At 36.9% G+C, this 25,203-nt stretch overlaps 1 protein-coding gene across 3 annotated transcripts in view; it reads right to left on the reverse strand.

Annotated features, from left to right (window-relative positions):
• Nucleotides 1–898: 898 nt before the first annotated feature.
• Nucleotides 899–25,203, reverse strand: part of CCDC102B (coiled-coil domain containing 102B) — a 161,309-nt gene continuing 137,004 nt past the window's right edge. For all 3 annotated transcript variants that reach the window (XM_068671389.1, XM_068671390.1, XM_068671391.1), the window contains one exon: nucleotides 899–2,492. In XM_068671389.1, coding sequence (XP_068527490.1) covers nucleotides 2,403–2,492 — 90 coding nt within the window. In that variant the 3' untranslated portion in view covers nucleotides 899–2,402. The remainder of the gene's footprint in view (nucleotides 2,493–25,203) is intronic.

Genomic DNA, 25,203 nt, shown 5'->3' on the forward strand with positions numbered 1-25,203 from the left:
AGAGAAGAGAAGAGAAGAGAAGAGAAGAGAAGAGAAGAGAAAGAGAAGAGAAGAGAAGAGAAGAGAAGAAGAGAAGAGAAGAGAAGAGAAGAGAAGAGAAGAGAAGAGAAGAGAAGAGAGAGAAGAGAAGAGAAGAGAAGGAGAAGAGAAGAGAAGAGAAGAGAAGAGAGAGAAGAGAAGAGAGAAGAGAAGAGAAGAGAAGAGAAGAGAGAGAAGAGAAGAGAAGAGAGAGAAGAGAAGAGAAGAGAAGAGAAGGAAGAGAAGAGAAGAGAAGAGAGAGAAGAGAGGGAAGAGAAGGGAAGGGAAGGGGAAGGGAAGGAAGGGAAGGGAAGGAAGGGAAGGGAAGGGAAGGGAAGGGAAGGGAAGGGAAGGGAAGGGAAGGGAGGAGGAGGGAAGGGAAGGGAAGGGAAGGGAAGGGAAGGGAAGGAAGGGAAGGGAAGGGTAGGGAAGGGAAGGGAAGGGAATGGGAAGGGAGGGAAGGGAGAGGGGAGGGGAGGGGAGGGGAGGGGAGGGGAGGGGAGGGGAGGGGAGGGGAGGGGAGGGAGGGGAGGGGAGGGGGAGGGGAGGGGAGGGGAGGGGAGGGGAGGGGAGGGGAGGGGAGGGGAGGGGAGGGGAGGGGAGGGGAGGGGAGGGGAGGGGAGGGGAGAGGGAAGAGGAGAGGAGAGGAGAGGAGAGGAGAGGAGAGGAGAGGAGAGGAGAGGAGAGGAGAGGAGAGGAGAGGAGAGGAGAGAGAGGAGAGGAGAGGAGAGGAGAGGAGAGGAGAGGAGAGGAGAGAAAAAGAAAAAGAAAAAGAAAAAGAAAAAGAAAAAGAAAAGAAAAAGAAAAAGAAAAAGAAAAAGAAAAGAAAGAAAAAGAAAAAGAAAAAGAAAAAGAAAAAGAAAAAGAAAAAAGAAGAAAGCTTGTGTGTCCAGCTACCAGAGAGCAGAGAAATAGAGCATTTCTTCATCATGCACTCCTAGCATAACCTAAGAGACAACCACTGGTTTTAGGTCACCATTTGCAAACATGAAAGAAGATTAGGAACCTAAAGTGGGAGTCAAACCTTCTGTTTATAACATCCTGTCTCCAGCAGTGGCCAAATGCAGGTGCTCAGGGAGGCCTTAAGAACAGTTAAAGTCTGCTGGATGAACTCCAGCAGCTCGGGTAATTCCTACTCAAAAAAAAAAGGTGATTCTTATGTAATTAATAATATTTAGTATTTTCCATTCAAGAACATGACCAACCTCCACTTAAATCTAAGCAAATTTTAACTGTAGACTCACTGTCTTCAAATAGACTCTCATGACTTACTTACCAATTATAGAAATAAATGTTTATTTTTCTATGGTAGTATGTAAATTCCATGACAAACTAAGAGATTACAGTTGCTGAAGAAGGCTTAGAAGGAGTATTAGTGGGAGAAGAAATGCTGTTAGATTTAACTATAAAATAGAACTCTCAAAAACACAAGTTTTTCAATTATATGGATATAATGTATGAGAGAAACGTATTGCAGAGTAAATAGAGCAAGTTCACATTATCTCTGTGAAACAGAACCTGTATATACTCATGTGTCCAACTTGATGGCTGAACATTTCTGGTGCATAATATATTCATGCTATTTCCTATGTGACACTTGCAATTTTTACATGGACAATAAATTCAAACGTAAATAAAAATATGATGTATACATTAAGATTAACTTGAGATGCATTATTTCTATGTATTCTTTTGTGAAACGCAAAGAAAACACAAAGAAACATAAAGAAAATGGATACATTTAAATGTAAATGTGTAAGTGATAATATTCAGATATTTAAAATAAAATAACTTTTCCTCTTTAAATATATTTATATATGTATATTTTAAATGAATGAAAGGTGTATTCTTCATGCCACCCTGATAGAATTAGGGAAACTGACTGAGAAACAGAGTTGTTTGCCTGCTGCTGTATAAAACAAACAAACAAACAAACAAACAAACAAACAACAGCAACCACAAGAGACAAGCAAGGAAAAAAGACATTGACTTCCATTTCAGACTCAGTCTTCACAGGACCAGATGTGAACCTCTTTCCTTAGCCATGTACATTCTAAATTACTTTTTCCCAAAGGTAAGCTATGGATCAGATTAATTCAAGTACACCTTTTGCTTTAGAAGGTAGCAATTTAGATAATGGGGAAGGAAGAATGAACTGCCAAAATTTCTGTGTTAGTATACACTGACACTTTTTCTTGGTCCTTAGTGGAAATATGAAATGCACAGAAATAATGCGTGTTGTTTCTATATATGTCTTGTATGTACTTCTTCAGCTTATTTATTTTAGTTTATTTATGTGGCTTTTTGAAGGCTTTAAGTCCTTTGTCCCTTTTCTTTAATGTTAGCCTTGCTGACAAAGGTCTGTTTGATAGTCTCTTGCATCTTCACTCACTGTCTTGGTGAAGTCTCCAACAACATACGAAGAACTTTGTTTGGTCCCAGATCTTAAGCTCATTTTCTTCTCTCTCTTTAACCTGAAATGAAATTGTTTAAAAAAAAAAATAATAAAATAAATTGTGACTAACTGGAAAAGCCAGTTTAAATTTAAAACAACTGCAGATCAAATTTCTTCTAAGAAAAAGTTTCAGTAGAAGACCGGTAGAATTTAGATGATACAGAATCTTTCTGTCTATTGTTAACTTTATACTATACACTGGGTACTTTTTCAACAGATTCTTTAATAAAGAAGAAAAAGCACAGGGTTTCAGAGAAATTACTTAGAATTGTCTTTCACTGTGAAGCAGGCTGCACTTGCTTGCTTTGCTTCTGATGACTAGGAGTCATTATTTATTGATTGACAGTTCTGAACTGCAGTGCCATTGTTATTAAAGATACGTTTAAAACAGTCACATCTAATTCTTGAGTCTTTTTTTTTTTTTCTTTTTATTGGAAGAATCAAATGTGCAGAACAGTGAAAAACACAAAGTCCATCATAAAAGCCTTCTATTAAACAAATAGCAGTAGGGAGAGATTATTTACAAAAATGTAATCATTATAAAGAATGCTGTTAAAAGATAGCCATGCTGAAATATATATTAGTTTTTGCAAATCTTGTTTTGATAAATCACATTCTCAATAACAATGTGCATCAGAACAGGAACATCCACTCAGGCTGTGCACCAGAAACAAGCTGCTATGCTTTTCAGCATTTAAAGCACAGTGAACCAATACTCAATAGCTGTGCATAGATTTATGAGCTTAGGCAGTGCACAAAGTAGATACACTACAAACTGATTCAAGATGACTACTTTAGAATAGGTAAATCCTAGCAGACCTAAACTGTTTATTACTTGTGTTTATTAATAGTTTTTATCTCGTCTATAATTAATTGAAAATTTCCTTTGTTTTAAACTTACAGGCATATACTTCAAATTCTGTCCATATGATGTCTGTAATTGCATTGAAATCCTATCACGAACTACAACGCAATTTCAATTTTTTTTTCTTCTTTATGTAACTTTAACGGGTTTTCAGAAAGGGAAGTTGGCAAACCCAGGTGATTAGTTTTGAATCTGGGAACCTAAGAGTTTTTGGAACAATGACTAAATATGCCAAGGAACCTGGAAGTTTTCAGCAAACTGTAGAATACTGTGGATACCAATTACTTCTTTGTAGCTGTAGCCCAATTCCTGGCAGTGTGAATGGGTCAGTCATGCTACTGTGCATACATATTTAATATATGTACGTATATGTCTTTTGCTTAGAAAATAAGTTATCTCATTATTTTCTTGGGGGAAAAAAAAAAAAAAAAGGAAAGGAAAGGAAAAAAAATATAATATCAAAATCACTCTGGGTTAAAAGAGTAAAAAAACCTTAAAGCCAGCATGGCAATGAGATTATTTACAACATCAAAGACCCCATGATGATCCTGTCTGCTGATGAACAGATCTTTCAACGTCCCTTCCAGCCCCTTCAATTCTGTGATTCTGTGATCTCCACTAATCATACAGATACAGACAAGTTGCCAAGCCCTACATCAGTGAGAGTCAATAAACTGTCAAATTCTTCACCCCATTGGATACACAAGACTAGGCTGATCAGAAAATTAACTGCCATTGTTAAATTTCTCTTTTTTTTTTTTTTTTTTTTAAGCAGTTTCCCTTCTAATTAGTGACTAAAATTAAAATTTAATAATTAAAATTTCATAATTTCCAAACATAATTTTGCCTTATTAAAAATTCTAGGTAACTCCTTTTTAGTAATCCTTGTTATTAAAAATACTTCCGTGACTATATTACTGAAATGTCATTTATTGTTCCATCCTTTTCTATTCATTTTTCTAATCTAAAAATATTAATATATGTTAAAATCCCTAACAATAGCATCTGAAAGAGTTTTACATTCAATTTATGGAGAGTAAGAATATTTAAAATATATTAACCTTAGCTAATGGTTGTGGCTTAAATTGCATCTTGTTCCTCTAGGAATACACATAGTAAATAATCAAAAAAAAAAAAAGTAATATTTATTTCTTACTTAAGTTAGAAATACTCAGTCTGGTGCTTCTAGATGTATTGTTAGTCTACTGTCTATAAAGCAGTAAGAGAGTTTCATTGTGACTTCTGTTTCCTAATAAAATTAATACAGTTACAGTAAAGAATGACAATGAACACATGAAATGGTATTTTTAAATGATTTGTACAAAAGAATGCATGCTTGCCAGAATTCACTAGCATATAGACTAGCATATCACTAAAATCTTTAAAAGACTAGTCAGAGTCTGTAGTGAAACACAATACTAAAGAGCATATATTGACAAGCTAATATACAAGAACAGCCTATCATTTCCATACCAGTTTGCAACAGTCTTCAAGCATTTCCTGCTAAGAACTTCTGACATCAATGCTCTGTATAAGGGAATTGTATACTGATGTATAAGCATCAGTATGAGTAAAAAGAGAAAGCCTATTATTATTATTATTATTATTAATTATAATAATTATTATTAATTATTATTATATTGTTATTTTATGTAAATATTTTGAATCTTATCTCTTTTATCCCACTAAGCTGTTTTTAAAAACTCTATGTTTAAACCGAGCAAGGGAATTGATCTTGCATGTGTTTTGCTACAGACCGGGATAAATCCAACTAACAAAACAACAAAAAAAGCACAAACAAACAAACAAATGAGAAGGCAGGCCACATTAAAAAATGGAATAAACATTTGATATAAAAAATTGAGGAAATCTTTCCTGGCATCCTGGAAGTGGTGGGACAAGAAGTTGTTCAGTTGTGTCCCTCAGCCACATGGTTGGTGTAAAGGGCACTAGGGAACCAGGTGAAACAGGAAACAGGAAAAATCTGCTTCCACCTCCAGTGTTTTGGGGCTCCTTCGTGTATGCAAGGAAGCAGTCGACTGCACATGTGCTCACCCTGTTTGTGCAAAGCACTGTCAGCTCTGCAGTTGCATTAGCAGTTTGTTAGGTCAGTGGAGAGAGAGACAAAAGCTATTTGTACAAGGAAGGACTACAAAACTCTGTTCCAGGTTATTGCCCAATAGGAATTATTGGGCAATGGCCTAATAATAAGAGAAATATGCAATTGCTCATGAGGGGAAGCCAAAATACAATAATTGTCTTTTGAGCTCCAATTAAGCAAAAGAAAAAGGACAGAAAAATATATATATCCTTTTCCTAGCAGAAGAAAAATATGAAGTGCTATCAAATCAGCTAACAAAATTATGGCATATAAACAGGCAGCATACCATATGTCCACCAATGTCTCGTACAACAGGAACATTAAGAAGGCCATTAAGATAGTGTCCCCATTGTGCTCAGGTACACAATAACATAAGGTACATTTGCTGCTTCACTGTGCATTTCCCTGCTTTTGCTGTTTAGCATCACTAATTTAGTGCCCAATTAATAGAGTTTATGTGTATATTTTTTCTGCAGAATATTTTAAAATTCTTCATTGCTGCTTAAAATTAAGTTTAATGCAACTGTATAATAAGTATTAATATAAGGAAGAATTTATTCCAAAACCTGATTAAATGAGGGATCTATATAAAATTATTTTAAGGTAGCTACACAATATACTAAAATTATTACTAATTAAGTGTTCACACAGTTTGCTGTAACAATGCCACAGTGAAGCACTACAAGGTTGTTGTCTGCTTTAATCAGTGAACACTGTCCAAGGATAATGTGGATATATCTCAAGAGTGTGGACTAGAGGCATAATAGTAAGGAACTAATGTAGCAGTGATAAAGAAAATAAAACAAGAAACATAAACTGATAAATGTCCACATGTATGTGAAGTGAAAAGAGAAAAACCATGATGTCTGAAAGATCTCCTTCATGGATATTTATATTCAAAATTATGAATATGATTAAGGAATCTAAGAATTTTCATAATAATATTTAAAGCATTTGAGATAAATTGTCTCTCTCTTTGGTATCTACAGATTTTGTATGCCTTGTAGAAGAACATTCCCACCCTATCTCAATCCTACCACATATCCTATGTGATTTCAGAAATCCTAAAACAAACAAACAAACAAATACATAAATAAAAAAAAAAATTCTCTTCCCAAAGGAATATTGTTAATTACCTTATCTGTTTGTCTTCCTGAAACATTCATAAATTATTTCATGAGTTTGTTATAGAAAATGAAATTAAGGAGAAAATTAAAAAAAAAAAAGTTGTCAAATGTTTGCATCAGAAATGTTTACATCAAAGAATGGATTAGATCAAACAACCAATAGACTAAATATTTAATTTTAAAAGATAAAGGGTGAAGGTTCACTTAGTAATTAATAAAACTTAGTATCCAGATACACTAGGTTCTGGCCTTTACTGTTTCACCTATGACAGTGGCATTGTTCAGTACTACAGAAAAAACATGCAGTTTATTTACAAGAGTGGATGGAAAAAGATGGGATCTGTGATATGAAAACAGATGAGAATGAAAGAAAATCATTACAAACTTTAGTATGTATCTTCATTTTCATATTCTAAGTGGAATTACAGATTCCTGCCCAAATTATAGTAACATTTCAATTTCTGATTTAATTAAAATGTATTTGTTATTTAGTTTAGTATTTGTTATTATGGGATTATGGGGATGTTACGAATGATGGGTATAACATACGGATATTGAGTTAGGTTTCATAACTTTAACAAACAGAAATTGCTTAAACGCTGGGTAAACTCTTCTAATGTGCTGATCCAATCTCAAAAAAATACTACATGAGCATTCAAGCTACGATATTTTCTTCATATGTTTATCTTCCTCTGAGAGTCACAAAGCCCTAAATGACATACTTTTGTATTTTGCATTCAATTTTGTTTATTTATTTTTTCTTCCATGGAATGTATATAATGTACAAATTGGGATTTTTTTTTTTTTGCCATGTTTATTTTGCCGTATAAATAAATAAATAAATAAATAAATATCTCCTTTTAACTTTCAGAATTCTTTTGAGAATGAATTTCATTTCTATGTCTTGTGCATTACAATGGCTACTACAAAAACTTCCTAAACAATTACTTTTAATATTTTATCTATGGTGGAACATAAAAAAATGTATATTAAGTATTTCAAGTCATCCAGACAGCCCTTTTAGAAAGGCAGAGGATGCAGCATTATGCAGTGGACATATAACAGAGAAGGACTCCTTCAAACACTTATTCATAAATTCAGGTTTTGTTACCAATGAGGTTTTCCAAAAGAATCATTTAAAATTATAACAAAATAATTTTACTATCTTAGCACATAATAAGAATTAAGATGACCTTACAAAATATCTGGTTTTGCTTAAACTGTTTTTCCTTAATTCTCAGCTAATCTCATATTTCTGCTCAGTTGACTTTACATAATAGCTTCTTTCTCCAACTTTATATTTTAGTCTGATTATGCCAGGTTCTGACATGTCTGCAGAAAATAATTGACTTTCTGAAGAAAATGCTTCAACTATATAATAGAAGAAAAGATCTATCCAATCTCCACCTCAAAAAGAACACAGGAAATAATTTCAGTTTTTAGAGAAATGACAGTAATCTTTTGGCTTTTCTGACTTTGGTTTTTAGAATATTCTGAATCTACCTGAATGAACAAAACTGTACATATCGTCTGCTTTTACAGTGAAAGAATGTAGAAGTAAGAACATTTTTCATAACATTCTTTAAAATGATTTTTTTCCTATGTTTTTAATTATTTATGAAATATTTACTGAAATATTTATTGATAAAGAAAACAACCTAAAGCCTATCTGGGAAAAGCAGATGCTGTAAGTAGATATAAGATGTAAGACTAATTTGTGTAATGTGCTCTAATATTTTGTAATGAAATGGCTTCTTATTTCTGGTCACCGGAAGTTTCTTCTATGAAGTGTGATTCACATGAAAGTATTTTTTTTTCCTTAATAGCAGAAAAAAAGATAAGAAAGTACACTTGGTACAAGCTCTTTTCTTATTCCTCTTTTATACAGTAATTCACTTTCCCCAGTAGTAGTATTTTCACCTGCATAATTTTACAGCCAATAAAAACCATGATCATTTTCCTTCCCAGTAATTATATGCTTGCCAGCTTCAATTTATTTCCATTTACCCTTTCAAAATTCTTAACTTTTAACAGTTGTTCAACATGCATCTTCATTACTATGCTCTTACTTCTTCCAGGTATGAAAAGTAGTCAACTAAGTAGCAGATATTATTATTATTATTATTTTCCCTTATCCATTTTCTATTCTCTGTCAAAATTAATCTCAAAATTTGTTTCTACTGTAGAGTATCTTAGGAATAATGTCAAGTGTTTTTTTATGTACTTTTGTTTTCTCATTGAAAACATTACACTACATTAATGTTTAAACAGAAAATGAAGTTCTCTTCAACACAGGGGAAAAGAAACTTACATTTATCAAATTACACTATTTAATTCCTGAGAAAACATGCTTACAATGCAATATCATTCAATATTATGCCTCCCATAGATGTTACTTTTTGAAATTGATTTCTATTCATTGAATGAAAATCATATGAGAGTTATGGGAAGCACTAGAGAGTTCTGCCATACAACATGTTCTGCCATGGACCATTGCCCAAAACAGACTGTTAATCTTTGACAGTATTAAAGTCTTATATCTCTTGAACCGGTCTCAGTATAAACAGACACTGTGCATCATTGCAGTACTGTGATTACAAGATTTGCAAGAGTGAAAGCATTTATTCTTAAACTTGCAAGGTTGGGAGATAAAATATGAACTTGCACATTACAATTACTTATTCTGCTTGCTTTCACTCCTCCGAGCTTCAAATCCTGGCATGATGGAAACTGCTATCTCACTGTTAAAGACTGCATGTAGCTAGAAAATTATCTACGGGGAAGTTTGAGCCTCAACTTTCAAATATCACAAAGCACAAATCTTTAGCTCCATGCTTTGTCAAATTTTGGCCACTGAAATCATGTGGGAACTGAAGTGAAAAGGAACAAATGTTGATGGTAATCTGTGATACTGAATATTTCATTATCTTAGGACCCACTATGTCAGATAAAATAGTACAAGTGCTTTCAGGACCAGTAAAATTGTCTTAAGCATGTGAACAGCAGGGAAAAGAAGTGAAAAAGTGAAAAAGTGAAAAGAAGTGGAAAAGTCCAGATGGGCCTTAAATATCTCCAGAGAAGGAGACTTCACAACTTCCCTGGACAGCCTGTTCCAGTACTCCATCACCCTCACCATGAAGAAGTTATTTCGCATGTTGGTGCAGAACTTCCTGTGCTCTATCTTGTGACCATTATTCCTTGTCCTGTCCCCACAAACCACTAAAAAGAGGTTGGCCAAATCCCTCTGTCTGCCACACCTCGGGTATTTATACACATTGATGAGATCCCTTCTCAGTCTTTTTTTCTCCAGGCTGAACAGACCCAGGTCTCTCAGCCTTTCCCCATAAGGAAGATGCTCCAGGCCCCCTATCATCTTTGTGGCTCTCCCTTCTAGGAGATCCATCGATGAAGATGTTAAACAAGACTGGACCCAGCACTGATCCCTGGGGAACACCACTAGTAACAGGTCTCCAGCCAGACTCTGCACTGCTGATCACCACCCTCTGAGGCAACAAGGTTGGTCGAGCACAACTTCCCCTTGGTGAATCCATGCTGACTACTCCTCATAACCTTCTTCTCTTCCAATTGCTTGGAGATAGCATCCAGAACAAGCTGTTCCAACACCTTTCCAGGGACAGAGGTGAGACTGACGGGCCTGTAGTTTCCCAGATCCTCCTTCCTGCCCTTCTTGAAGACCTGAGTGACATTGGCTATCCTCCAATCTTCAAGCACCTCTCCTGTTCTCCAGGACCTTTCAGAGATGATAGAGAGTGGTTTGGCAATCACCTCTGCCAATTCCCTTGGCACTCGTGGATGCATCCCATCGGGACCCATGGATTTGTGTGTGTTGAGCCCACTCAGACGCTCCAAAACCACTCCCTTGTCAACAAGGGTGGAGATCTCCACTTCCCAGACTCTTTCTCCTCCCTCCAGGGTTGAGGAGTCCCAGGGGGGAGTCCCTGAAGCAAAGACTGAAGCAAAGAAAACATTTGGTATCTCTGCCTTCTCGGCATCTCCCGTTACCAGGACACCCCCCTTGTTCAGCAAGGGACCCACATTATCCCTAGTCTTCCTTTTACTGTTTACATACCTAAAAAAAAATAATAATAAAACCTTCTTATTATCTTTTATCTCTTTTGCAAGCCTCATCTCTAGGTGGGCTTTAGCCTTCCTTGTCACGTCCCTACAGGCCCTGACAATACTTCTATACTCCTCCCAAGAGCTTTTTTTTTTTTTTTTACTTTTTCAGTAAGAAAAGATGCATGAAGTTTTCAACATCACAATTATATCCATAATGTATCTAATTCAAAATACAGTTTAGGATTAGTTAACATATTATTTGCAAAATCCTTTGAAAAGTCTAATTTTATTGTCTCTGATTGTGACAATGCCAGGACACAAGATGGTTGCATTTCTGCAGTCTGGTTTCTGTTATTCCTCCAGCATCCAGAACAAATCAAAAATGATTGAAAATATATCTTTGTACTTTTTAGGATTCTTGTTGATCTGTTGTCCAGCGTTTCAAACAATACCTTTGGAACCAGTTAATATGTTCTGCCTGAGTAGTCTCTCAAGGCAGATTCACAGCAATGAAACCCTCAATCATTTTCATTGCCCTTCGATAGACTGTTTCCTGTATGTCCATGTCCTTCTTGTACTGGGGACCCAGAACTGAACCCAGCATTCCTGATGTGGTCTTTCTAGTGATGAGCAGAGAGGAAGGATCACCTCCCTCAGCCTACTGGCAGTGCTCATCCTAGTGCTGTGGACTCTCATTGCTGTAAGGTTTCATTGATGACTCATGGTCAGCTTGTTGTCCACCATGACCTTCAGCTTCTTTCCAGTCAGTCAGCCCTAAGCGTAAGCCCTAAGCCCACATGTTACTGTTCCTTCCCAGTGCAGGACTTAGCATTTGCATTTGAAATTTATTAGGTTTCTATGTGCCATTTCTCCATCCTGTTTAAGTACCTCTGAATGGCAACACAACTACCTGGTCTGTTAGGACCTGTTCTTCCTTCTTTCATAGAATCACATAATGGTTGCAGTTAGAAGGCACTCAGTTGGATGTCTTTTCATCAACCCCCCTGCTCAAGCAGGGCCACCTGGAATCAGCTGGCCAGGACAGTGTCCAAACGGCTTTGGACACTCTCCAAGGAGGGAGACTCCACAATGTGTTCCAGTGCTTGGTTACACTCACAGTAAAGTGCTTCCTGATGTTTAGATGTAACTTCTTGTGTTTTAGTTTGAATCCATTTCTTCTTGCCCTGTCACTGGGCACTACACAAAAAAAAGCCTGTCTCCACCCTCTTTGTAACCGCCACCCCCTTTCAGGTTTTCATATACATTGATAAGATCCCCACTGAGACTTCTCTTCTCCAAGTGAAACAGAACAAGTTATTTCAGTCTTTCCTTGTAAAATAAGTACTTTGTACATGTGAGGCTTGTTTCATTTGTCTGAAGGAGGCCTCATCTACTTCTTCCTGATCAGACAGGCACTAGCAGACACCCATCCCAGCGTCACCCATGTTGGTCTGCCTACTAACCTATTAACAAATAAGCTCTCAGATGGCTCATGATCTCTCCCTAGGCAGAGCTTCCCACACTCCTACTGTTTTCTCTCATACAGGACAACTCTTCCTCTGTCCTGTCCTGTCCTGTGCTTCCTAAAGAGATTGTACCAGACATTGCAGTGTTTCAGTCATGTAAGCCATCCCACTGCATATCTGTGATCCCAAGAAGATCACAGTCCTGAGAGACTGCACACAGAGATCTAATTCTTTCTTTGTTCCCCATGTTGTGTGCACTGGTGCACAGACACATCATATGGTTATCCAGTTGTGCCGATTTCCCCCACCCTCTGTAATGTTGTTGTCTCAGCTCTGTTTTATTTCACAGAATCATAAAATGGTTTTGGTTGGAAGGACTAGATAAGATTGCACCATTTCTGTTTACGTGTTTCAGGTGGGTCCCCTTCTGCATTCTTTGTTGATTTCAGGGTCTTTGCTGTTCTTACCATCCTACAGTCTCTACTTGCCAACCCAATTAGGTGGAAAAAAAGCCACCTGGTGCCAGAAGTCACTGGCCTTCCTTTGTCACAATGGGAGGCTCCACTGAGCACAGATTATGCCTGCTCCTCTTTCAGTACAGTTGGAGATTTTGAAGCTACAGTCCTGGGAAGATCCAGTGAATTTCTTCATTTTTTTCTGATCCTGAGCAGTCTAGTGACTGCCTCCCACAGCTCCTTTGCTGCTAGGTAATGCAGTTTCACCACCACCGTGTAAAGAGAGAAGGCTTACTAGGAGACATCTGCCCCTTCCTTAACTTCACTGAGAATCTCCATACATCTCTGAAGAGCTACAGCTCTCTTGGGATCTTGGATGCTTCTGTTGTCAAGATAGTGATGAGTACTGGGGAGTGTGCCTTGTGGGGCTTCACCAGCACTGCTGAGCAAAGGGATGTTTTTTTCCGGTACAGCATCCATCCCTTTCTGTCCAAAAGACTACATAAACTGCTGCACTTATTTGCATCATGTGTTATTTGTACTCTCCTTCTGGTGCCACCTAATTCTCTTAATTGGTCAACAACAGTGTCATGCTCAGTTTATCCACTACCCTCATGAATATCACCCCTGTGAATATCATTTATAACCCTCTCAGCTCTCTTCCTATTGAGTAAGAGCCCAAGACTTTTACTCTTTCCTTGAAAAGCTACTCCTTCATCAATTTGACCCATTCAGAAGCTGAAGCATATCCAGCTGTGGTTTTATTGAGCTTTTATACTCAAATGTAAATATATATATATATATATATATATATATAAAGATGGCATATTAATATGCAATTGAAGGTTGAAGGTTAATTTTACATTTTAATTTTACATCTGCAATTTCATTTTTAACTTACAGTGAAATAAAGGTCTTATATTTTGCAAATTCTTACTTTCAGAAACAACACAGAAATTTTCATTTTTTTTTTTCTGGTTTTATTCTGTGTAGATTAGTTTTATTACTGTTGAGATACTCTTTCTGTCTACCACTTTACAATTCCTTAATATTCCTTATCTTTAAAACTTTCACTACTTCCAAATATCAAATATTTCAGATGTCTGAAAACCTATATTATTCAAAATATCATTGCAATTAGAAAAAAAAAAGTTTATCTTTCTCTTTATGGCATCAAAAATTAATAGAGTATTGGACTAACATAATATGAAGCTCTTCTAGCTCTTCTCTGAACAGAAATAGAATCCTTTAGAATAGAATAGAATAGAATAGAATAGAATAGAATAGAATAGAATAGAATAGAATAGAATAGAATAGAATAGAAAGAATCATTCTTCTGGGATTAGAAATAAATGCAAGTTGAAAAATTGGTAGATGTTCTTTTTTAATCTTAACAGTCTTACACAAATCCACTTTTGTCCATCACCAGAAAGAGGATATCAGTTCAGATGGAACTTTAAATGTCGTGGAAGAACCATTTTTATGTTATATTCATAGATGCAGTAGGCATACAAAACAACATTTGATTTATATATATATATTATTTTTTATATATGCTGTTCTGCTAGGATTTGGAGTGCTTATTGCAACTTTTTTTTTCTCTCCTTTTTTTTTTTTTTTTTTTTTTTTTTTTCCTCTGCATGCATTTAAAACATAAAGCCTTACTGACTGTGAAGAAAATTTCAGACTTATAAACATGGGTTTCTACTTTACACAAAATTAGTAAAAATATCTCAAACTGCAGGAGGAAAGAATGCAGAGTTCAGTCTTTTTTATTTCACATTGTGATTTATCTCTTTCACAGTGGTATTGTGCATACATTATGACTTCACTGATGAAATTAAGATACAGTTACACCTTTGAATACATGAGACTGTCTTCGCCATTTTATTTCACTGCAACATTAATTTTCTCAACATTAATTTGATGAATTTAAGTCATTCAGTCAATTAAGAGAAATTTTATTTTATGATGAAATCTGATTTACTAAAATGTTGAAATAACATCTTGATATTTCTTACTTAAGAATAAATACATTAAGATAGTACTGGACTCCAACAAAGCCTGTTAAGGTATATAAAACTGGATGCATGAAAACTCTTTTGCACCTTTGTTATACATGCTCTCTTTTCACACAACATAGCTCATTTGGCACCAGATTTGAAGTATTGCTTCTCTAGCTCTACATTTTCCCACCATCCCAACAGAATATAGCTCATTTTTTCATATCTTACAGAACCAGCTTTAGCTGTAAGCTTCCTTTTTAAAAGGGGCCATGACACTAGAATGTGAAAGTAGATCTCCTAGGAACTTATGAATATAATTAATCATTCAAATGACAGGTTTCCAGGACCTTCTACAAAGTGCATTATTGCTTATAAATCCCAGCAATTGGTCATACATCACTTTCTAATTACTGTACCTCTCATATTACTTGTTACGTTCTAACTTTTATATTGTGTTTGTTGTTGTTGTTGTTGGACCTGTATCAAATAATTTCTTAATTATTCTGAATTTGTGTACTTTGTGAAAAATAACAAGTTTTCTGGTAGGTTAATTCTGGATAGAAGTATAAATTTTCTCCCTAGCTCTCAACCGCAAAAAGTGTTTATACTTCTACATAATTCCAGTTTGCCTACTTTAAACTACAATGCAATGCAGAATGCACATCTAAAATTAAGAATTTAGGAAAAATGGGCAAAACAGTTTTTTGTTGTTGATAGTTTTTGTTTGTTTGTTTTTGTTTTGTTTTGTTTTGTTTTGTTTTGTTTTGCATATGACAGTAAGCTCAAATCACTTGAAAAAAGACTTTCAGGTAAGGACTTGATGGATAACAGACTACCATAAAAAAGTGCAGGGAATAATGTAATCAACGTTTTGGAAAGATTTTTAAAAGAAGCCATGTAAATGCTTCATTCCAAACCTTCTTAATTATTTCTAAACATATCTAAAACCTAGACGAAAGTCTTTCTTCTGGACTCAGGTATAAAATATAATTGAAATATTTTCTGAGAAGTGATAAGTACAGTACATCTAAAAGATTTAATTAAAGCTCTCAGGAATAAAGAAAAGAATGACTGACACAAAAACTGTCATGATAAATTATCTGTTGAGGAATCTTCAAGAAATGGAAAATACACTGCTGAGTACAGAAAATGTTTTAAAACACTTACTGGAGATAATTAGCTAAACTTGCTCTGATACATTTAGAAAAGTTGAAATTAGAAATTATTTGTAAAAAGACATGAATTTATTTTATAAACAACAATTAGTGTGTAACTTTAAAAAAATATTTGTAAAATTATGCTTTAAGATTATATTTGTTATTAGCATAAAAGCACCTGGCTGCTTAAGTAGCTAGCTAATAATTTTGTCTACAAATGGTATTTGTCTTTAGTGACAAAACAATTTCAGGAAAGATCAATGACTCATTTTAAGAACAATTATGATTACACCCTGCCTTTTTTTTAATCTTATGTTTAACAAAATCACACATTAGTTGAGGTTAGTTTTCAGAATAATGCTTTGGTTATCTATACTTTATATAATATACTATATTGTATTACTATATAACTATAGTTATATACACTTTATATAATCATCAAGTGAATTCAAACCCATGGGGTAAAAATACTTGCTCCACTTGTGACCTAATCACTTCTAAATCATATAATCATAGAATCACAGAATGGCTTGGGTTGGAAGGGACCTCAAAGCTCCACCCACACTACCATAGGCAGGGACGCCACCATTAGGTTGCCCAAGGCCTCATCTAAGTAGTCTCGAACACCTCCAGGAATGGGGCGCCTTTCTGGGAAACATGTTCCAGTGCCTTACTACCCTCTGAGGGAAGAATTTCTTCCTTATGGCTAATCTAAACTCTTTTAGTTTAAAATCATTCCCCCTCATCCCATCATTATCTGATTGAGCAGAGTTGCTCTCCATCTTTTTTTATAAGTCCCCTTTAAGTACTGAAAGGTTGCAAAGAGGTCACCCCAGAGCCTTCTCTTCTGTAGGCTGAACAGTCCCAGCTATCTCAGCCTTTCTTCGTAGGAGAGGTGCTCCAGCCACTTGACCATCTTTGCAGTCTCCTCTGGACCCAATCTAACAGATCAATATCTTTAAATAATTAAGTAAAGTTGAAAGGATGCATTTTGTTCATGTAAACATTTTATTTTATTTTTATTTTGGATCACTTGTAGAATAAAACCTGTGGTGGCTGGGATGGATATTTACTCAACATACCAAATATGTCCAAAAGAAGATAATGTATGAAAGCATTGTTTGGAATTGCCAAAACATAAAAATATGCTCACACATTGAATTTATCAAAATGCATAAGAATCAAAGTGTAAACTGCACTTAGCTAATTTCATTACTAAAGCTTTCCTACTAAAACAGTAATTTATCTCTCTGCTGAAGTTAAACCACTAACACGAAGAGTTTATCAACTTTTGAAGTGTAAAGAAACCAATGAAAACTTCATATAAGAGCAGCTAAATGTAGAGAAGCAGGTTATAGTTTCAAACAGATCACTGATGGAAGACTTGTTTTGCTTTCCAATTTAATAGTATGCACAAATATGATTATAGTGTTCTACATTTTGAAGAACATTGAAATTCTCTTTAATGTTCCTCTAAATGTTCAGAAGTAATCCACCTACCTTCTCTTATATTTTCTTCTGCAAAGTTATAATTAAACATCAGAAAACTAAAAATTAGTGACAAGAAGATTTTTCAACACAGAATTTTCTGATGAAAAAAAAAAAAAAACAGGCTACATTTTTAATTTGAGAAGAAATATCAAACTAAAATATTTTGTATGAGTGAAAATGATTTCTCATTTTCAAAGAGCTATATGTGAAAATATTCTAAAAGAATGGCAGTTTAATACAGATAGTTTCTAATTAAATCAAAATAATATTAAAAGAAGTAAATATATATTTTTTCTTTCCTTAGTTGATTTCTTTTTTTAAGTGATGATACCATTTTAGAAAACAGATTCAATGGGGAGCATCAAAAATAAGGAAAATATAATTTATGTATTTATGTAATTATGATTTTATTTTTTTTTAAGACTGATTTTAAAGCTATGTAGAAACAGTATGCATAATTTTGTCTTATTTTTCAGAAGCTTATATAGCTGGGATACTGTGTGGGATGCCATGAATTCCTTTGCATAGAAAATTTTTGCTAGGAGAATGCAAGAACTTGTCTTTGCAAAGCTTTTATATAACTCCTAATGTTCTTTTCCTACATTCATTTTACATAACATAATATAATCACTCATGCTCATTGAAATAGTATCCATGTGATTCCTTGCTGCCAACTTGGTAGGTCAAAAATATGAATATTTTAATCTGTAGAATTGTAGAATAGAAGAGTTGCTATGGTGCTACAAGTTTAGAATTAATCACTTCCCATGATGTGAATTATTTCCCAAGATCTACTGATTCACATTTCTTTGATTTGTCACCTCCACTATGACAAATCCATAAAAATATCCAGTAAGAGATAAAATAAAATAAAATAAATTTAAATTAAATATCCTTTTAGGGTACTTAAGTTCCCTTCCGCAATGGCAGCAATTGCCAAATGCAATTCTTCACACTTTTGCTAAGGGGAAAGAATCCCTTTTTAGAGCCAACTTTATCACAAACTTTCAATTCTGAATTCAGTACAAGTACAAACATTAAGCAATTTTGCTAAAGTTCCAATTTATTATTTTTAAACCAAAATTTACTGCTCCAGCAGGAGATAATACTATGGAATGCACACCAATAAGATTTTTTCTGGGTTTTATCAGTTCCACATCTCAAGTATCGAGCTTTAAGATAATGAAACCTTCACTTTTTTTGTTCATTCTTTGAATAGTAGAATCTGCATAAATACATGTTTATTTTTAGCAGAAATATTTATTTAAATAAATATTTCAAAATGTATCCTATATATTTATTGCTAAATGCTACTGGTAAACTAATCAATTACATAATTTTAATTAATATTATTTTTAATTTTCTTCTGTGCATATATGTCTAAAGAAATTTGAGCAAAACCTCACTGAAGTTTTTTATGTAGTAAACAAGAAAGCAAGGAAAAAAAAGAAAATTCAGAGTAATTAATACATAAATGTTGGCTGAACATCAGTGTTTGATGTTTATTAGGGAAGGCAAGGATTCACTATAAGGTTAAATAACATCGAGTAAGACCACTGCCTCCATAAACATTAAAACAACCAATTTTCATACAATCTGAAACCTGTAACTTTATTTACAGATGTCAAATTTAATTTCAAGAAATGTGTGTGTGTGTATTATTTCTTTTAAACCATTCTCCCATGGAGCTAATGATAAGTTCTATATAAGTTCATGTGACCACCTTGACATCATTATTGCTTCCAGGTTGTGGGAACCTTGCCAACAGGGTCTAATTTGTTATTTGTTTTCTTCCCATTCCTATTTGAAGCATTGGAAAACTGTTCACTTCTCCCTGTTCCTTCCTCATCTCAAATAGTCTCTCTTAATCACAGAATCACAGAATTTCTAGGTTGGAAGAGACCTCAAGATCATCGAGTCCAACCTCTAACCTAACACTAACAGTCCCCACTAAACCATATCCCTAAGCTCTACATCTAAACATCTTTTAAAGACTTCCAGGGATGGTGACTCCACCACTTCCCTGGGCAGCCTGTTCCAATGTCTAACAACCCTTTCGGTAAAGAAGTTCTTCCTAACATCTAACCTAAAACTCCCCTGGCTCAACTTTAGCCCATTCCCCCTCGTCCTGTCACCAGGCACGTGGGAGAACAGGCCAACCCCCACCTCGCTACAGCCTCCTTTAAGGTATCTGTAGAGAGCAATAAGGTCGCCCCTGAGCCTCCTTTTCTCCAGGCTGAACAAGCCCAGCTCCCTCAGCCGCTCCTCATAGGACTTGTTCTCCAGGCCCCTCACCAGCTTCGTCGCCCTTCTTTGGACCCGCTCAAGCACCTCGATGTCCTTCTTGTAGCGAGGGGCCCAAAACTGAACACAGTACTCGAGGTGCGGCCTCACCAGAGCCGAGTACAGGGGGACGATCACCTCCCTAGCCCTGCTGGTCACACTGTTTCTGATACAAGCCAGGATGCCGTTGGCCTTAACGTTTATTGAAGACAACTAAGTTAACTGATGTTCGCTTATGTTTAGTTAAATAACCTTCTGCTGTCCAGACTTTCTTCTTGCTTTGGGAATACATCTTTGACAGCATTCTGAGGGCCTCCTTGGTGTCCTCACTGTTTCAGAGATGCTTTGTCTGTTAATTTCCCTTTCTTCTTTGCTATCGTTTTCCCCAGAGTGACTGATGAAATCCCCCCTCAGCCTCCTCTTCTTCAGGCTGAACAGGCCCAGTGACCTCAGCTGCTCCTCATGCGTCTTCCCCTCTAGGCCTTTCACCATCTTCTTCGCTCTCCTCTGGATACTCTCCAACAGTTTAATGTCCTTTTTGTATTGTGGTGCCCAGAACTGCACACAGTACTTGAGGTGAGGCCACACCAGCTTAGAGTAGAGCGGGACAATCACCTCCCTCAACTGACTAGCAATGCCATGCTTGATGCACCCCAGGACATGGTTGGCCCTCCTGGCTGCCAGGGCACACTTCTGGCTCATATTCAACTTGCTGTCAACCACAACCCCCAGATCCCTCTCTGCAGGGCTGCTCTCCAGCGTCTCATTGCTCAGTCTGTACATAAAGCCAGGGTTTCCCCGTCCCAGGTGCAGGACCCGGCACTTGTTTTTGTTAAACTTCATGTGGCTGGTGATCGCCCAGCTCTCCAATCCATCCAGGTCTCTCTGCAAGGCTTTTCCACCCTCATCCAAGTCTACAAGTCCTCCAAGTTTGGTGTCATCAGCAAATTGGTTCAGAACAACTTCTAGTCCTATATCCAAATAATTTATAAAAACATTGCTGAGGACTGGCCCTAAAATGAAGCCTTGAGGGACCCCACTAGTGACCATCTGCCAGCCAGATGTGGCCCCATTTACCACAACCCTTTGAGCCCTGCCCGTCAGCCAATTGCTCACCCATCACATGATGTTTTTGTTAAGTTGTATGCTGGACATTTTGTCCAGTAGGATACTACGGGAAACCGTGTTAAAAGCCTTGCTAAGTCCAAAAAGATCATGTCAGCTGGTTTCCTTTGATTGACTAGACAGGTGATCTTATCATAAAAAGAAATCAAATTTGTTAGGCAGGACCTACCCCTCATGAACCCATGTTGGCTGGGACCAATGACCGCATTGTCCCCCAGCTGCGCTTCAAGCATCACCTCTCTTCAATTGCTGGGAATGCTTTGCTTAGTGGAGACAAAAATGCCAGTAGACTTAGCGTCAAGTGTCATGTTCAATGTGATGTTTGCCAGGACTCCTATGTTCTTTTCTGCAGAACTGCTTTCCATCTTGGTGGTCCTTAGCGTGTACTGGTGCCTGTGGTTGTTCCTCACCATGTGCAGGACTTTGCATTTCTCCTTCATGTCCCACTTGTTGTGCAGTAGCATGAAATCTTTATGTTTGTGAAACTAAATGGGTTCCCTTTGTTAGGACAAAAACAATTAAAAATAAACTTGTTACTACAGCTAGTATTCTAGACAAACTTTCTTAAACCTATTCCAATATTTTCCCTTCTGCAGTATGGTATTTTTCGATCTTTTATTCAAGCTAGAGGGACTCTGCTATAACCAGTAGCAATTAAAGAATATCCACAACCTCTAGATTTAGCCTGAATACAAAATGAGAGAATCGTCATTTCTTCCTATCCCAAGCAAAGGAAAAGAAAGTATGTGAGGTAAACTGAGTGGAAAAGCCAAGCTTATCCCATTTCTGACATATTGTAACTTAGCACAGTAATACAGAATCACAGAATCACAGAATTATCTAGGTTGGAAGAGACCTCAAGATCATCGAGTCCAACCTCTGACCTAACACTAACAAGCACTGACTAACACTAACACTAAACCTATACTTATCGCTAAGTTCAACATCTAAAGGTCTTTTAAAGACTTCCAGGGATGGTGACTCCACCAGTTCCCTGGACAGCCCATTCCAATGCCTCACAACCCTCTCAGTAAAGAAGTTCTTCCTAATATCCAACCTAAAACACCCCTGGCGCAACTTTAGCCCATTCCCCCTTGTCCTGTCACCAGGCATGTGGGAGAATAGACCAACCCCCACCTCTCTACAGCCTCCTTTAATGTATTTATAAAGAGCGTTATTGTCTGTATTGAATATAATCCCTCAAATTTCAAATTATTATTGTGATTATTCAAATTATCACAAATTTTGTCTATATTAATTAATATATACATATATATATATATTAACATTAGGGATGTTGTTCTCCCTGGTCAGTATTTGACGCCTAGCCTCAATGACCTATATAGTCAGTCATACCGAACATAAAAAGGGTTCTTTGTGCTGTCACTGCTTTTCTCACTGTCTTTGGAAATCCTCAGCTAGAACCTATAAACTGTACATACTTTTACAGAGCTCAGCACAGAAAAAACAAACAAACAAGTCGATGACAATTGTTAGTGTGAACACTAACTAATCATGTAGCAGATAGTAAGGGAAGCTGAAAAGTACATTTATTGGGGAATGTTAGGTTGTGCTTGTAGTAGGTTTACGTGGCAAGGTTTTGGTAGCAGGGAGCCATAGGGGTGGTTTCTGTGAGAATGATCTAGAAGCTGCCCCATGTTTGGGAAGGGCCCCGTTATTTTCCAGATCTGAGCCAATAAGCGATGTTGTTTTGCGCCTCTGTGAGAGCATATTTAAGACAGGAAAAAAATGCTGCACCACACAGCAGCTGGGAGAGTGAGAGGAGTGAGGAACAGCCTTGCAGGTGCCAAGGTCAGTGTAGAAGGAGGGGGAGAGGTGCTCCAGGCGCCGGAGCAGAAGTCCCCTGCGGCCTGTGGTGAGGACCATGGTGAAGCAGGATGTCCCCCTGCAGCCCATGGAGTACCACGGTGGAGCAGGGTTCCACGCTGCAGCCCGTGGAGGAGACCACGGTGGAGCAGGTGGCCCTGCACCGACGGAGGCTGCCGCCTGCGGAAGACCCCTGCTGGAGCAGATTCCGGGCCGGACCTGTAGCCCATGGAGAGGAGACCACGGAGGAGCAGGTGACCTGGCAGGAGCTAATGCCTGTGCGAGACCCAGGTTGGAGCAGTTTTCTCCTGAGGGATGGACCCCGTGGTACGGACCCATATCTGGAGCAGTTCTGGAAGAGCTGCTGCCTGTGGGAAGCCCACGCTGGATCAGTTCATCAAGGACTGTATCCCGTGGGTGGGACCCCACAGCACAGGGACGAGAGTGACCGAGAAGGAGCGGCAGAGAAGAAGTGCTGTAGACTGACCATAACCCCCATTCCCCCGTTTCCCCTGCGCCGCTCGGGGGGAGGAGGTGGGAGAGGGTGGATGGGGGGGGGAAGGTGCTTTTGGTTTCTTTCCTTTGTTTCTCACTTCTCTAGCTTGTTAGTAATAAGCAATAAATCTTACTATCTTCTTATGCTGAGTCTGTTTTGCCCGTTACAATAATTATTGCTTGATTTTCTCGTCCTTATCTCAATCCTTGAGCCCTTATCACATATTTTCTCCCCATTCCTCTTTGAGGAGGGGGAGTGAGAGAGCGGCTGTGGTGGAGCTCGGCTGCCCACTCGAGCGGAATCACGACAGTGCTGTGGAAAGAAAAGGAGGTTTGCTGAAAATGCCAGCTAAAAATTTCTAGGAATGCCCAGTAGAAGTTACAGAAGAGTGGCTGATGCTATGTATGATCAATTCTTTGCATTTTTTATTTTTATTTTTAATAAGGAAATAACAAAATATTAGTTCATTGTAGTGAGGTCATACAACCATCTTCTGAGATCTATAAAGTAATTTAAACCTGTATTCTCAGTTTAATGAACCTAGGAAACAGTTTGAAAAACAAACACATTTCTATCCAGTGATAAAACTCATAATATCTCTAAATTATTATTTTTTGTTACTTGGGATTTTATGGATTTACTTTGTTTTAACTTATGTAATTGCTGCTGTCATTTCTAACATAAAAACCATGAATAATAGAAGTCTAGAGTTGCTGAAATATCTGCATTGAAAAATAACAGCCAGAAGTAGCTGGAGAAATGTAATGGAATGGCATATATATTCCAATGTTAATGTGTGTTCAACAGAGGATAAAATGAATGAGAATCAAAATAATAATGTATTTAATAGTCTTCACTGTATATAATACTTGTGTATACTCAAACACATAATACTCTTTGTTGGGCTCCTAGCATCGTTATCGCAGATAATCTATGTTGTAAACAACAGATGCTGAGATTATAGTGTGCAGGCTCCCATCACCAGGAGGTATATTTCAAACGTGTGGCAATGTTGATGCTAAGGGTTACATTCTTAAATGCAGTAGGAATGCTTAAAAGAGATTGGATGTTTGCGTGGAAAACCAGACAGAGTCGCTATATTAAACAAAACATTTGGAAATGATGCCTAAAGCTCTTAAATCCAGGATTAAGTCAAATGCAAAACATGATCTGTTATGCAGATATTTCCAACCAGCCTTCTGCACATATACACATGTTAAATAGCTGATACTATCTGAGAGGTGGGGGGAATCTTCCCCCTAAAAACATACTGGCTTAATTAGTGTAGACATCTTGCAAAACCATTGCAGTGCCTGAAGAAGGCTGTGGTGTCAAGCACAAAATCATTTTTAAAGGAAAATAGAGTTACATTATTACAACTCCTTATTAGAGGTATTAATCCTACAACTTGTTTTGTTTATGTGATGTATTGAACTTTCTAAATATATAAACACTGCAATGTTGTAAAGCAGAACATTGTAATAGACTTTGTTTTGGTTTTGTGTGTGCATACATCTTGGAGAGCCATCAAGAAAATCCTGTCAAATTTAGAGGGCTAGAGCATCTTCCCTGTGAAGATAGGCTGAGAGAGCTGGGGTTGTTTAGCCTGGAGAAGATAAAGTTCTGAGGAGACCTTATAACAACCTCCCAGTACTTAAAGGAGGCCTACAGGAAAGATGGAGAGGGACTCTTTGTCAGGAGTGAGACAAGGGGTAATGATTTTGAACTAAAAGAGGAGAAATTTAGATTAGAGGTTAGGAGGAAATTCTTCACTCAGAGGGTGGTGAAGCACTGGAACAGACTGCCCAGAGAAGCTATGGATGCCCCATGACTACAGGTATTCAAAGTTAAGTTGGATGAGGCTTTGAGAAACCTCGTATAGTGGAAGGTGTCTCTACCCATGCCAAGGGGGTTGGAACTAGGTGGTCTTTTAGGTCCCCTCTAATACAAACCATTCTATTATTTTATAATTCTATGACATTTTTCAAGATTGCTGACAATCATTTAAGAAAATATAACCTAGTTCTTAAGATTTGGGGATGGCTCTTTTCTGAACCAACTTTTTAACAGCTCTTGGTCTTACCAGTTTTCAGGGGTTGTAAATGTGAATATATATACTTAACTCTTAAAAACAAATGTATAGATTCCAGACTACTAGAGTACTCAGTTCTTAAAATAAGATTGTTTAAGCTTTTATTAAAAATTATTTATGCAATTTTATTTAAATTGTTGATACTAGCTGCAAAATAGA

Source organism: Anas acuta, chromosome 2 (assembly GCF_963932015.1).
Source record: "Anas acuta chromosome 2, bAnaAcu1.1, whole genome shotgun sequence".
Classification (NCBI taxonomy): Eukaryota; Metazoa; Chordata; class Aves; order Anseriformes; family Anatidae; genus Anas; species Anas acuta.